The 12,454-nt window shown below is 54.2% G+C and overlaps 1 protein-coding gene across 5 annotated transcripts; it reads left to right on the top strand.

Annotated features, from left to right (window-relative positions):
• The first annotated feature begins 1,002 nt into the window (after window positions 1-1,002).
• TBC1D20 (TBC1 domain family member 20) lies at window positions 1,003-12,311 on the top strand. 5 transcript variants are annotated; one of them, XM_069801858.1, is made up of 9 exons: window positions 1,020-1,158; window positions 1,596-1,781; window positions 3,703-3,888; window positions 5,122-5,205; window positions 6,687-6,873; window positions 7,700-7,801; window positions 8,711-8,852; window positions 9,559-9,743; window positions 9,889-12,311. In XM_069801858.1, exons 3-9 carry the CDS (start codon window positions 3,789-3,791, stop codon window positions 10,142-10,144), a joined length of 1,056 nt encoding a protein of 351 aa, XP_069657959.1. In that variant the 5' UTR covers window positions 1,020-1,158; window positions 1,596-1,781; window positions 3,703-3,788; the 3' UTR covers window positions 10,145-12,311. The 5 variants fall into 5 exon arrangements, with proteins under 5 accessions (XP_069657950.1, XP_069657944.1, XP_069657969.1 ...); XM_069801849.1 differs by lacking the exon at window positions 1,596-1,781 and having other exon boundaries at window positions 1,003-1,158; window positions 5,125-5,205; XM_069801843.1 differs by lacking the exon at window positions 1,596-1,781 and having other exon boundaries at window positions 1,003-1,158.
• Window positions 12,312-12,454: the final 143 nt, after the last annotated feature.

Raw genomic sequence — 12,454 nt, 5'->3', positions numbered from 1 at the left:
CTCTTCCCGTTCCTTGGCAAGTGCTGAAGCCTTGGCCTTTGGCTCCTGCGTGTCCTCTGAGCACCCATCGCTCATTTGCTCTTCTTTGCGGGGGTGATGGTCACTTAATTCCATGTTACTTTGGTTAATTTTGCAAGGCAGGATGGAGCCTGTGGGCTAGGTTAAACTGACTGAAGAGAAATGGGGCAGCAGAACATGAAACAGCCCCTTTCTGTGCGGGTCACTGGTAGGGGTGCTGAGGTTTTTCATGTGCACCAGGGTAGCTTTCTCCTCCATGACTTCATCCAGTGGAAATACCTTGTGCTTAATCTTTTATATCCTGGAATGATGTGAAAGTTGGATGGTGTCGACTGTTGTTAACCTTGATGTGCTGTAACGTAAAAAGCACCCGCTGTGACAAAAATACAGCTTGTGGTTGATTTGCAGTAGGTGGTGAGCTCCGCAGGACGTTTAACGCGGTTCTTTTCTGTTACTTCAAGGGAGGGAGGTTTGCAAACCCGAGCGCTTGCTGCTCCCCCCGAGCTTAAAGAGGTGGATGAGCCGACGGTCCCCGTGCCCCTCAGCCCTCGCACAAAGAAGCACGAAAGCCTGCCCGTGGAGGGACGCGGCGAGCCCTCGCACGAAGAGCTGGTCCTCTCGGCCATGAAATTCAGAGGAGTTTCTTTAAGGGGGGGCTTATGGAGGCAGCAGTGGCAGTGGTGGACGTGTTATCTACCCCTGACTGCGCTGGGAGGAAGCTGTGCTGTAGAGGTCTAGCGTTTTTGTGGGTTTGTTGGTTTTTGTTTGGTGTTTTTTTTAATAAAACCGCTGAAACAAACGTCGCGGCCCGGTAAGCGGCGCTGGGGGGTGGGTGTAAAGGGGGCGACAGCGTGCCGCGCCGTTCCCTCTGCGCATGCGCAAGGGCGCCGCGCCCCCTTCTGCCCACGTGGTGCGCTTCTAGGAGCGGCGCCTGCGCGTTAGGGCGCTGTGACGTGCCGCCCGCGCGCCGGCGAAGGAAGGGCGGGGGGAAGCGGGCGGGGGTGGGACGGGACGGGACCGGACGGCGCGGGGAGCGCGGACCCCCAGCCCGGTCCGGTCCGGTCTCCGGCCCGGTATGCGCCGCAGCGCACGGGAACATGGCCCGGCGGAGTCCGCCGCGCAACGGTGTCGGCGGCCACGGTACGGGCTGGGCTGGGCCGGGCCTGGCGGGCGGGTGGGTGGGGGACACCGGTTCCTCTCAGGTGGGCGGAGGGCTGGAGCGCCCCCTGCAGGCGCGGCGGCGCCCCCTAGCGGCGGGGCGGGGCTCGCCGCTTGCGCTCGGGGCCGGCGCCGGGGGGGAGGGATCCGGGGGGGGCCCGAAGCCCTGTCGTCCCCCCCCGGGAACCCTCCCGCCGTACGGGAGCGGGCTGGGGCGGGCGCGGGGGGAGCAGCCGGGGCTGCGGTTTGGCCGCTGCCTGACTCGAGGCCGGGCCCTTGAGCTCTCTGGGCTTTGCTTTTCCAGGCCGTCCATCACGGTAGTAACGGGGGGGGAGGGCTCTGCAGCAGCTCCGGGGGCTGGCCCGGCCTTGCGAAGCGTTGTGTGAGTACCGGTGCCCGATGCCTGCGCCTTGTTTCAGCCCTTGGGCCGCTTCCCTCTCCGGTGCGGGCGGTCATCCATCCCTCTTCGGCCCGCGGAGATCGTCTGCATTCTCCGCAACGCTGGCGGGTGCTGTGCTCGGCTGCTCGTCAGTGACAAGTGTTCCAGGAGCTGTTTTTAGCCGCGGAAGTAAATAAAAATCCGGTCAGGTGGACCTTTCGTGACAGTACGGGTTGAGTTACGGTGCAATAAGCCCCCGTGCTCTGAGCTTGTGTTTCTGTTTCTCCTCCAAAGCGTAACTGACGCTGCGAGTTAAGGTTTTGTGGGTGCGCAAAAAAGGTTTTGAAATACATTTGTTGTTTTGGGGTTTTTTTAACTACTTGTAGCTATTGTCCGCTGTACATTTAAACAGCGTAAATATTGGGGAACTTGCCAATAAATTTTAGAAGAGGAGCCCACGATACATGCTCCTTCCTTCGTACTACTTTTTAAGTTCTTTGTGTGTGAACAGGAGTTTTTTTCTCCATAGGCTTTGTCTCCTCCTTCCCGAGGCTTCGGTACGTGACACCCCAGTGTCTTTGTGTCACAGGGGACGGGGAACAGCCAGCTGAGTGGAGCTGGTTTCTGTTCGTGTGCAAATAAATAACTTTGCTTGCACAAGGGGCGGGAAAGGAAATAAAAGGAAATTGTGGTCACTGGGTGAGCATTAGAAGCTTTAAAGCTACCAGGAACTTGGTGTTTGGAGGGGACTTGGAGATCTGTCGTAGATTATTATAGCTCATTTTCATTCAAAAAGTGTTTTAAAAGGGTACTTTGAGAAGGGACAGCATCCGCTGCTTGACCTACTTTAGCGTCTGTGTGTGTCTGAGCAGCCTACCATCCTGCCGTTTCCCATTCAGATGCCGCAGAAAGTGGCGTTTCCAGCCCGGCACTTGCACACAGCTCTGCGGGAGCAGGGAGAGGGCCGGGGCAGCGCCAAGACGCTGGAGGTGCCACGTGGGCAGGGGAATGCACTCCCTGAGTGGAGGGTGGAGCATTGAGAAACAGCTGTTTCTCCATCCGGATCCTTTTAATTCCTCCCCCCCAAATCCTATTCGGACACGTCCCTTAGGAAAGGAATCCCGTTTGGATCCCAAGAGTGGTTGGATCTGTCGGAAAAGCCTTTAGGTAAAGGCAGCATTTGCGGACTCATCCTGCGCTCCAGCCCTGCAGCTGCTCAGCAAAGCCTCCTTAGTGGACACCCCTCCAGTGTGGGATATCGGATGGCTCTTGGCCACCTCTCTCCTTCCTCACCTGAGGCAGTGGTGACAAATAGCACAATGCGGTGTGAAATAGTGTCCCTTCTCAGCTTCCCAGGAAACACTCCTGTGTCCTGTAAGTGTGTTTAACCTATCTGAAACCAGAGCACCATGTGCTTTGTGTGTTATTCCGTTCCTTACCTGCACCTGAGCTCATTTGCTCCACAAAACAGTGGTACTTGTTTAATACTGGCTAACCTGCACGTATAGTAGTAGCTGGCAAGTTTGTGTTTGTTGGGAGAGAAGTCAATATGCTTGTGATTTGTTAACTCTGGTATAATTATGTCCTTTCTTGTGACTGAGCTGGAAATGCTCAGACTTCTCCCTAGGATGGCTGCATCCAGGAGCCGCTGTCTAGCTGGGAGTTGGTAGGAACACAAAGTCCTGGTCTTAGGAAACACTTGACACTTCAGCTGGCGGCTGTGACAGAGAGCAAACAGTTGCAGGATGGCTTTGCATGGCTGTCATGGTCCTGAATGGAGCCATGATCTGTTGGGGAGTGTGGGAGCCGAAGGCGAGGGATCCGCTCAGGCAGCGGTGGCGGCTCCCATGTCAGGAGGAGCAGCGGTTGCCTCCCAGGGTGGGAGCAGTGGGGAAGCGGTGGGGGTGCCCTGCGAGCCATGACGTGCCCCCGATGGAGCCTGTGGAGATGGGGACAGTCAGCTGGTGGGTCACCCACCAAGGTCATCCCTAGTCTGTCCTGGCAGGGCGTGCGCTGACTGTCCCATGTCATCTCCCTTGTTGTGCGTGTGATATTGCTGTAGGTAGATTTTGCCCCCCTGATCTGAGTTGCTGCCCTCTGTGTGCTCATGTTGCCTATCAGCTTGCCTCTTTGTGGTCTTCTTACAGACTTTGATTCAAAGAAGAAAAGAAAAGTGGCAGAAATTTATCAGGCTCTGAACAGCGACCCCATTGACGTGGCTGCGCTCAGGCGGATGGCGATCAGCGAGGGGGGGCTCTTGACAGATGAGATTCGTTGCAAAGTGTGGCCGAAGCTGCTAAGTGTTAATACAGACGACCTGCCCCCTCTTCCAGGTATGGAACAGCCTGGATTCGGGTGCTTTGGAAGAACAGCTCGGTGATCTCTGTGCATGCTAGAGGAAGGATTGCAGAGGTTGAAGCACATGCTTTCTGACCTGTCCTTTCCCTGTGTACGTGGGTCCATTTCCCACCAAGCTCGTGTTCAAAGGGGACTCATGCTGCAGCATGACCACCGCAGCTCTGTGCACTGTGTTGTATGTTAAATGGCAGATTTGGAAATACACAACTTCCTAAAAACAACATTTCCTTTGTGCTGTGAGGGTGTTATTATCTTCAGTGACAGTGATGGAAATTAGTTCACTTTGGATGCAGTTGGTGTGGCCCCGAGCAGTTAGCTGGCGTGTGTAAGTTCATTTGCAGCAGAAAGTATCAAACTTAATTTTTGTTGCTCCCATGAAGAGGTGGCTGTGCTGAGGGCTGGCTTGGCCGAAATACTTCCGAGGTGTCCCTTCAAGGCATAGATGAAGCAGTTTGTTGCATGAAGCACATGTGGTGTTTGGTCAGAGCAGAAGCAGGGAAAATGACCTTCCTGATGGGGTACCTGCACGGTTTTTAAACCTCAGCACTGCAGAAGCTCCAAATCCTGTAGCTTTTACAGTCACTGTCCCCAGGACAGATTTTGTTGTTGTTGCTGAATCTGTAGCCATTCAGAAGGTGCATCCCCCCATGTCAGTCAAGAACGAGGTTACGTTAGGTGATCAGAGCTGCTGGAAGACAACATTTAATTTCACATGATTGCATAGATAGTTCAGTGTGTGCCAGCAAATTCTTTTCTCTTCTGTTTTAACTATCTTAGCTACCCGTGGGTGGGGTTTTCTTCTGACTTATTTCTATTTACTAAACTATTCTTTGTGGTCTCCACAGCGTATCGTGCCTTGCTGCTGCTCAGCAAGCTTTGAATTGCACAGCAAAATTGTGGAGCAAAGATGCTTCCAGGAATGCTGGGAATGGTGTCAGTTTAAGCATTTTAACATATGTTGTTTGAAGAAATAGTAGTCTCATTTCCTTGCACTGAAGTGCCGCTAGTGTCAGAATGTGTGGCAGTGCAAGTGAGGGGACAGGGCTGGTGTGTGACGTATGAAAAAGGGGACGTACGATGGGGCGGTGTGTCTGTGCATGCAGCCTCATCCTCCTGCCTTCAGCAGGGTTTCTCCCAGCTCCCTCAGCCAGCTCACTTCCCGGTACCTTTGCACTACTCAGTGTTAATCATGTTCCTCTTTTTCTCAGCAGGAAAGGAGCTGCGAGAGGACAATAAAGATTACCAGCAAGTGTTACTAGACGTGCGGCGATCCCTGCGCCGTTTCCCACCAGGTGAGAGGGGATTGTCTTCTTCCCGCTCTGCGGGGGGATGGTCTGTGCCATGGGGCTCCTTCTGGCTCAGACCTTACTCGGGGGGCTGCAGTAGGTGATGCTCCGTTGCTCCAAGAGCCTGACTTCTAGAAAGCCTTTTCCTTGTGAGCTTACAGCAGCTTCTTCATGCAGTGGAGCCATTCTGCGGCTATCTGTTTCCTTCAGCTGCCTGTGCTACAGCTGTTTTTTGATGTGGATCTTCCAACATTACGCTTCCCCCTGCCCCGCTGACCCCCCCACCAGCAGGCCAGTACCACTGAACAGTTGCAGCGTAGAAAGGCTCGGATCCTGCGTGCCCCTCACCTGTTGTGAACTGGGTGAGATTAGGATAGATGGAATGCTTGAGAAATGTACCATTTGCTTCAGCTTATTTTAGACCGTGGTCTAGCTCAGGGGCATGGAAGCAGGTTTGTCAGTGGTTAGAAAAATTTCTGGTGTGAAACAGTCTCAAAATTGGGTTCATGCACCAAATTTAAGAGAACTCTGAACCTTTAGAAGCAAAATGTTTTTGCAGTTGTTTAGTTCTGATGGGTGGCTGCTGCCTTGTTGTGCTATTTATAAAACATTTAATCCAGCAGCGATCTAACTCTGCAGAGCAGTCGTTATTTCTGGCCAGAGTCTGCTTCCCCCTTCTGCTGCTTTTATTTTGTGTAAACAGTTGACTGATTCTCTTTCGAGTGCAGATACTGTGTGCAAGCCTGATTCCTGAAGGGTCTGCTAGTACAGACTTTTTTTGCCCTTGAATGGCAGCCTCCTGCCTATTTTTAGACACATTAGTGAAGCAGGGGAAAAGGAGAACTTTGTCATTGCAGGATCTCCGCTGGGACTTGCTGCTTGGCCTTTGGGCATTTTATCTGTCGACAAGGACTGCCAGAAACTGACTGCAGCTGTGCATGGCAGGAACAATGCTTTTCCTGTGACATCCTGTCCCTAAACACATGTTGTTAGCAGGCGACCAATATAAAGTTGTGGCGATGGAGGCCTCGCAATCTGATGCAGTTGGCTCAGTTTCTGTGAAAATGGGTCCTGTTTAATTTTTTCTAGAACCCCTGGGAAATTAAAAATGATTAAAATGTCCTTAGCAGTGCTGGATGAGCAGCGCAACTCGCTCCCCGCAGCACTGTACAAACATCAGTAAACCCTGCTCCCGTCCTCCACGGCAACTTCCTCGCACGTAGGGGCACTGCAACTCCAAAGATGAAACAACCTAACAACTGGCTGCCTTCCCCTGGGCCATCAGAGTTTTGGGGCACAGGATTAGAGTTTGGTTTACTTTTTCTGCTAGTTTTACCCCCCTCCCCTTTGCACCACATCCCTTGGGATCAGGCAGGTTGGTAAATGCACAGGTCCTCTCCTTGCATACTGCAGCCGCGCTCGCTCCCATGGCAGGTGTCAGTAGGTGACACAGCCTGTCCCACCGCTGCCTGGTGCTGTCCCCACAGGGATGCCGGATGACCAGAGGGAAGGCTTGCAGGAGGAGCTCATTGATATTATCCTCCACGTCCTCAAGCGCAACCCCCAGCTGCACTACTACCAGGGCTACCATGACATCGTGGTCACCTTCCTCCTGGTGGTGGGTGACAGACTGGCCACGGCTCTGGTGGAAAAGCTCTCGACGCATCATCTCAGGTACTCAGCTCGGCTGGAGATGAGGAGCCACCTGCGTGTCCTCAAGCTGTGGGAACACCTGGGCAGATGGGGCTGGCCTGAAAGGGGAGCCTGGAAGGCAGAGCCTTGGGTTAAGGCCGGCTGCCTGTCATGTCCATACCCAGAGGGGTGCTGTGAGAGAGCAGCGTGACCACACGATAGCACACAGCTTTGCAGGGAGTTGTGCTCTGGGGAGGGGTTAATTGAAGGCTGTCAGTTAATTTGTAGCATCTCTTGAAGTTGAAAAAGCCAATGCACATGCATTATTCATAGTTCTCTGGCCATCTCTGCTGTCAGGGCCTCTCTGGCTCTTGGGGGCTGGCTCAGCACAGTGCCTCCCACTTGCCTTATACAGCCCTGGGCAGTTTTGCACTGAAAGGGTGGTCTGTACAGCCACTGTCCTGAGCCCCTAAGTCAAGTGACTCTCCAATTTGTGCACTGAAATGAGAACAAGCCTTCAGCTGGGGAGTGGTTCGGAGGGATTCTCCTTCCTCTCCCAGACAGGGAGTTAGGTTCTGGGTGCTGGAAAAGCTTTACAGTTCATGCATGCACTGCAGCAAAATAAGAAGCATCAGCTGACACCAGCGTGATTGTCTGGGTCTGGGTTTTCTGTGCAGATCAGCCCTGCATGTCCCAGATAGGTAGGAAGGGGGCTGTCCCAAATAGACAGAATTCCTTGGGGCTGGGGGCCAACCTGCCAGCAAAGCTGTTTGTTGCAAGTATGTTTATTTACATTCTGGCTGCCTCCCTGGAGGGAGAGCTCACTGACATGGTTGCTTGACGGAGCTTCTTTTAAATCTTTCCTCAGGGATTTTATGGACCCAACGATGGATAATACCAAGCACATTTTAAATTACCTGATGCCCATCATAGACCAGGTGAACCCTGAGGTGCATGACTTCATGCAGAGGTACGGTGACCTTCCCTTGGAGCCTCCTAGCTCTCCCCTGCCCATCTCATGTTACTGTTCATGGGACCGTTTGCACCAGCATGTCCCCACCATCACAGTGGCTTCCTCAGAGTGAGTCAACAGCTGACCCACAGCTAATGGTGACAGTCCAAAACCATGTGGCACTCTGATTCTGAGCAAACCCAAACCTACGCTGCCTGTCTTGAAGGGTTTTAAATGGTGTCATCTTCACCCCAGTGGTCCGCTGTCCATATTGGAAAGGCTGGGGGGTTGCAGACGGTGTCATACAAAGCTGCCACAACTGCTTCACATGCCTAGTTTTGTGGCTGCTGTCACCTTCCTGTAGCTTGTTGCTAGTTCTGGGGATAATTCCCAGGCTGTGCAATAGGGACACACAAGTGTAGTCCGGACAGAATAAAGCAGAAGCAGGAAGGTAAGTGGGAAGGTTCAGTACAGGGTCATTTTCTGGGCAATTGTCCCTGTTACGTTTCATGGCCAGGATGTCTTTGGGTACCAAGCTTGATTAGAAACTCCCAGAAGTTAGTAAGCCTTTAGGGTGGAAAGGAACCTGAAAAGCTGACTGTGCTGCAGGACTTCAGGTTTCCTCAGGTCAGTGTGCCAGACAGTGACGTGGTATGTCACATGTTCAGGTTCTCCTGAAAGCAGACCGTTTGGACCTCTAGTGTGGACCCCACAGGATGTGAGATGAGTTGCAGCAGCACTTTGCCTTGGGATTCCATCAGAGGTACAGTTCGTGGATGTGGACTGAGCTCTGAATGTTCTGCCAGTAGCCAGCTCTATCTCCCTTCCTAGCACAGAGGTGCAGTGCAGGGATCGCCCAGGAGTATTTCAGCACTGTTTCCATGCTGCTGGCAGCAGCTGATCTAACAGCACTTTCTCTCTGTGCAGTGCGGAGGTGGGAACCATCTTTGCTCTCAGCTGGCTGATCACCTGGTTTGGGCACGTTTTGTCTGACTTCAGGCACGTCGTGCGATTGTATGACTTCTTCCTGGCTTGCCATCCACTGATGCCCATTTATTTTGCTGCTGTGGTAGGTATCGCCCAGAGTCATAGGGGGATTAACTGAAGTATTGTAAGGTGCTGGTAGTTTGGAGCTGCAGAGGGGGGCTGGCAAACCCAGTGCTGCTGCTGTCCCCAGCTGCACCCTGCTCTTCAGGGGACCCCGAGGCCAGCAATGTCCTTGGCAATGGCAGAGGGCTGCTAGGATCCAGGATTGCTCAAGGCAGCCTGGGGCTGTCCAGATCTGCAGGCTGTTCCAGTTCAGTGCTGTGGAAGCAGCATAACCTGGTGTTCTTCTCTGCTTTCATGTGGTGGCCCTGCTTCTGGGCACTTGCTCGGGTGCCGGGGAGCTTGTCTGGCTGGGGGCAGCCCTGTGATGTGCATTCATCTGCCCTTTCTCTGATGGGAGGTCCAAACGTTTGAGGGCAAGTCATGGAATCAAGCCCTGCTGAGGTTCTGCCCATGTCTCTGACCCGCCAGTAGCAGGCTGTGCTCAGGAGACCGACCTAACTACCCAGGAAGGGGCTTTCCACAGCCTCAGAGTCTCGGGAAGGGTTTGGCGTTTCTTTTCCCAGACAGGGAGTGCTTTGCTGCGATGTGTCCCCTTGAGGAATGGCAGGTCTTTCAGCTGGAAGTGAAATGTTTTTCTCTTCTGGTTCTGAAGTGAGTGCCAGCGAGGGACAAGGAGTCATCCCCGCTTCCCTGGCTGTCCTCAGTGTTCTCGCTCCTCTCTGCAGATCGTGCTGTATCGGGAGCAGGAAGTTCTGGACTGCGAGTGCGACATGGCCTCTGTCCACCACCTCCTGTCCCAGATCCCACAGGACCTTCCTTACGAGACTCTGATCAGCAGAGCTGGGGACCTTTTTGTCCAATTCCCACCATCCGAACTTGCCAGGGAGGCAGCTCAGCAGCAGGCTGAACGGTGAGTGCAGGGCAGCCCATGTGCACATGTGTTCTGTACATCCTCTTGCCAGGTCTTCCTTCCTCATGAAGATCTTCCTCCCTAGCAGGAGGCTGGTCCCAAAGGCAAGCTGGGGAAACTCCTTGACCCGTTTCTTCTCTTGCAGAACTGCAGCTTCCACTTTTAAGGACTTTGAGTTGGTGTCAGTGCAGCAAAGACCAGACACTGTGTTGAGGCAACGCTTCAGGGAGCGGCTCCGAGGGGAGGAGCGGACAAAATCCATCTTGACAAAGCCAAGGACCAACCGCTTTGTCAAGCTGGCGGTGATGGGGCTGACGGTCGCACTGGGAGCAGCTGCCCTGGCCGTGGTGAAAAGTGCGCTGGAGTGGGCACCCAAGTTTGAACTGCAGATTTTTCCCTGAAGCCAGAGGAAGGGCCTTCCCTGTCACTGTGTCCTTCCCTGGCAGGAAGGGGTGATGTTTGATGAAAGGACGTGTCTGGAAACGACCTGTCTGAAGATTATTTTTTATTCTTGCTGCGTCCCATGACGCTTTTGCCTTTGCAACAGAGACTGATGGGAACCAGCCCAGCAGGATTGTACCCCACACCGACGCTCACCTTGTTTTCTCCTCCCCGTGCAGGAGTGAGCAGGTGGGCACTGCTGCCATCTCGTGAGGAACCGGAGGTATGGATGAGTCAGGCTCTTTAGGCTGTGCACAGGTGACTGTATGAGCAGAGAGCCGTGCATGGACTATGCCGAAACAATCCCACATTCTCTGTTGGGGATAATTAGTGGGAGTGAGGGCAGATCCTCACCTGGAGGAGAGTGTCATGGCAGGGTTTGGCCTGGGTGTGTGCACGTGTAGGGGCGAGGGGCTGTTACACTCCTGAGGAACAGGGCAGCCCTCTGGTTCTGCATCACTCCCCTCTGCAGGCTGCCAGCATGCTCCCCTGTCTGCATTCAGCTTCGCTGGTGGTCCGATCCTTCCCTTTCCTATAGGCTACCTCTGAGTAGAGCCAAACCTTTCACTCCTGCCAGCGCCCTGCCATGAGATTTGTCTCCAGCATGTAACACTCCATGGCTCCTTTTGCTTCCTCATCTTTGCAGCCTGCTCTGTTTACAGAAGAGAAGGGCAGGGGACGGGAGCAGCCCTGTGGAACTGCCAGAGGGAGCTTAGCTCTCAGTTGCTGGGGCTCCTTTGCTGGCAGTAGCACGGTTGTATCTTGGGTCAGCAAGGTGAGAGACGAGTGTCACTCACCCTGCACGAGGTATGTGCTGTCATGTGCCAGGTCACATCACCACAAGTGTTAGCAGCACCATAAAAGCCCGTTGCAGACTTTTTTACAGCTCTGGAAGCAGGCTCTAATGCGGAGAAGGCTTTTTCCACCTTGTGAAACATTTTGTGGTAGGAAGTCTGTCTTAAATCTCCCCCACAAGCTGACCAGACTTCATGGTCACCCCTTGAATAATGCAAATGAGGGAATTTCCCAGAAAGGCCAGCCCCAACCCCCACGTAGCTTCTGTCCCCCCACCCAGTCCCGTTAACAGTCCCAGCACTCCCTGCCCTCTGAGCTAAGCATCAAATTCTAGACAACTCTGTGTCCCACTGAGACAAAGCCAATAGACACTATATGCCTCTACCTCTCCCCTGAGCTGCTAAACCTCCCGCAAGTGCCCTTACCTGTCCCTTATGGCTCCCACCCAGCTCCCCTGACATTGCTGTGTTGTGCCCAAAGCCATCTGTGCCGTGCCCAGGGGCTGCACACCTGAAAATCAGGTGTTGGTTGAAGAGTTACAGATTTCTGGATAGGGAAGAAAACTCGTGCCCTGCAAGACTCAGCACCCTCCTGTCCCAACCCCCTGCCTGTTGGTTCATAACTGCCTCTGGGTAAGTTCTGGTTTGCCCTGTGGGCCCTTGCTCTCAGAGGGGCCATGCCTTTCTGGCCGGAGGGTGTGTGGGCAGTCATCACGCCTGACCTGTGTTTCCATAAAGCTCTGAGCAGAGGAGTTTCCTTTGCCTCTGCAGGCTGAAATCCGGAACGTGTGAATCTGCTCTCACGCAGGCAGGCCGGCGAGACCTGTTCCCTCTGCCGCTCACTGGTGCCAGCGGCTGGCTCGTGCCAGGGCTGTCTGTGCCATTGGTGAGAGCCGGGGGCTGCTCACGGGTCTCCTCTCCCAGCACAGTTGAAGGCAGAGCCTGTTTCTGGCCCCTCAACACCTCCCCGGGGCAGCAGCGGTGTGGGGCAGAGGGCTGCGTGATTTAGCACTTTAGAAACTTGTGGTGCAGGAGAGTCTGTGGTGACCTGGGGATGCTGCCGGAGGTCCCAGGACCCCTCTGTACACTCCCCCACTGCCCTGAAGGAGGGGATGGCTGGAGTCCCCCCACTGGGGGGGAAGCCCCTGCAGCCCCCCCGCTCTCTGGCCATGATGCACTTTAGTTCTTGCATTGTCCCCAGGGGAGGAAGGGCCTGGGAGGAGGTGGTTGCTTCGGGTGCTTCAGTTACTCTGTACAAAGACTTATACGTACCCGTGTAAATGCAGATTTGTACAAACCCTATAACTGTAAAATAAACAGTTACTAAACACGCTTCCTTCCCTCCCCCTGTGCCGGCAGAGGCCGTGGCATGGGGCCGGGGGTGCCAGATCTGCTCTCGTGGCACCCTGTGGCCCAGAGCTGGCACATCCCCGCAGCGGCCACACCAGCTCTGCAGTCACCGACCCGCGTGGCCTC

Source organism: Haliaeetus albicilla, chromosome 2, assembly GCF_947461875.1.
Source record: "Haliaeetus albicilla chromosome 2, bHalAlb1.1, whole genome shotgun sequence".
Lineage (NCBI taxonomy): Eukaryota > Metazoa > Chordata > Aves > Accipitriformes > Accipitridae > Haliaeetus > Haliaeetus albicilla.
The sequence above is the reverse complement of the archived record's forward strand: the minus strand, read 5'-3'. Positions and strand labels throughout refer to the sequence as shown.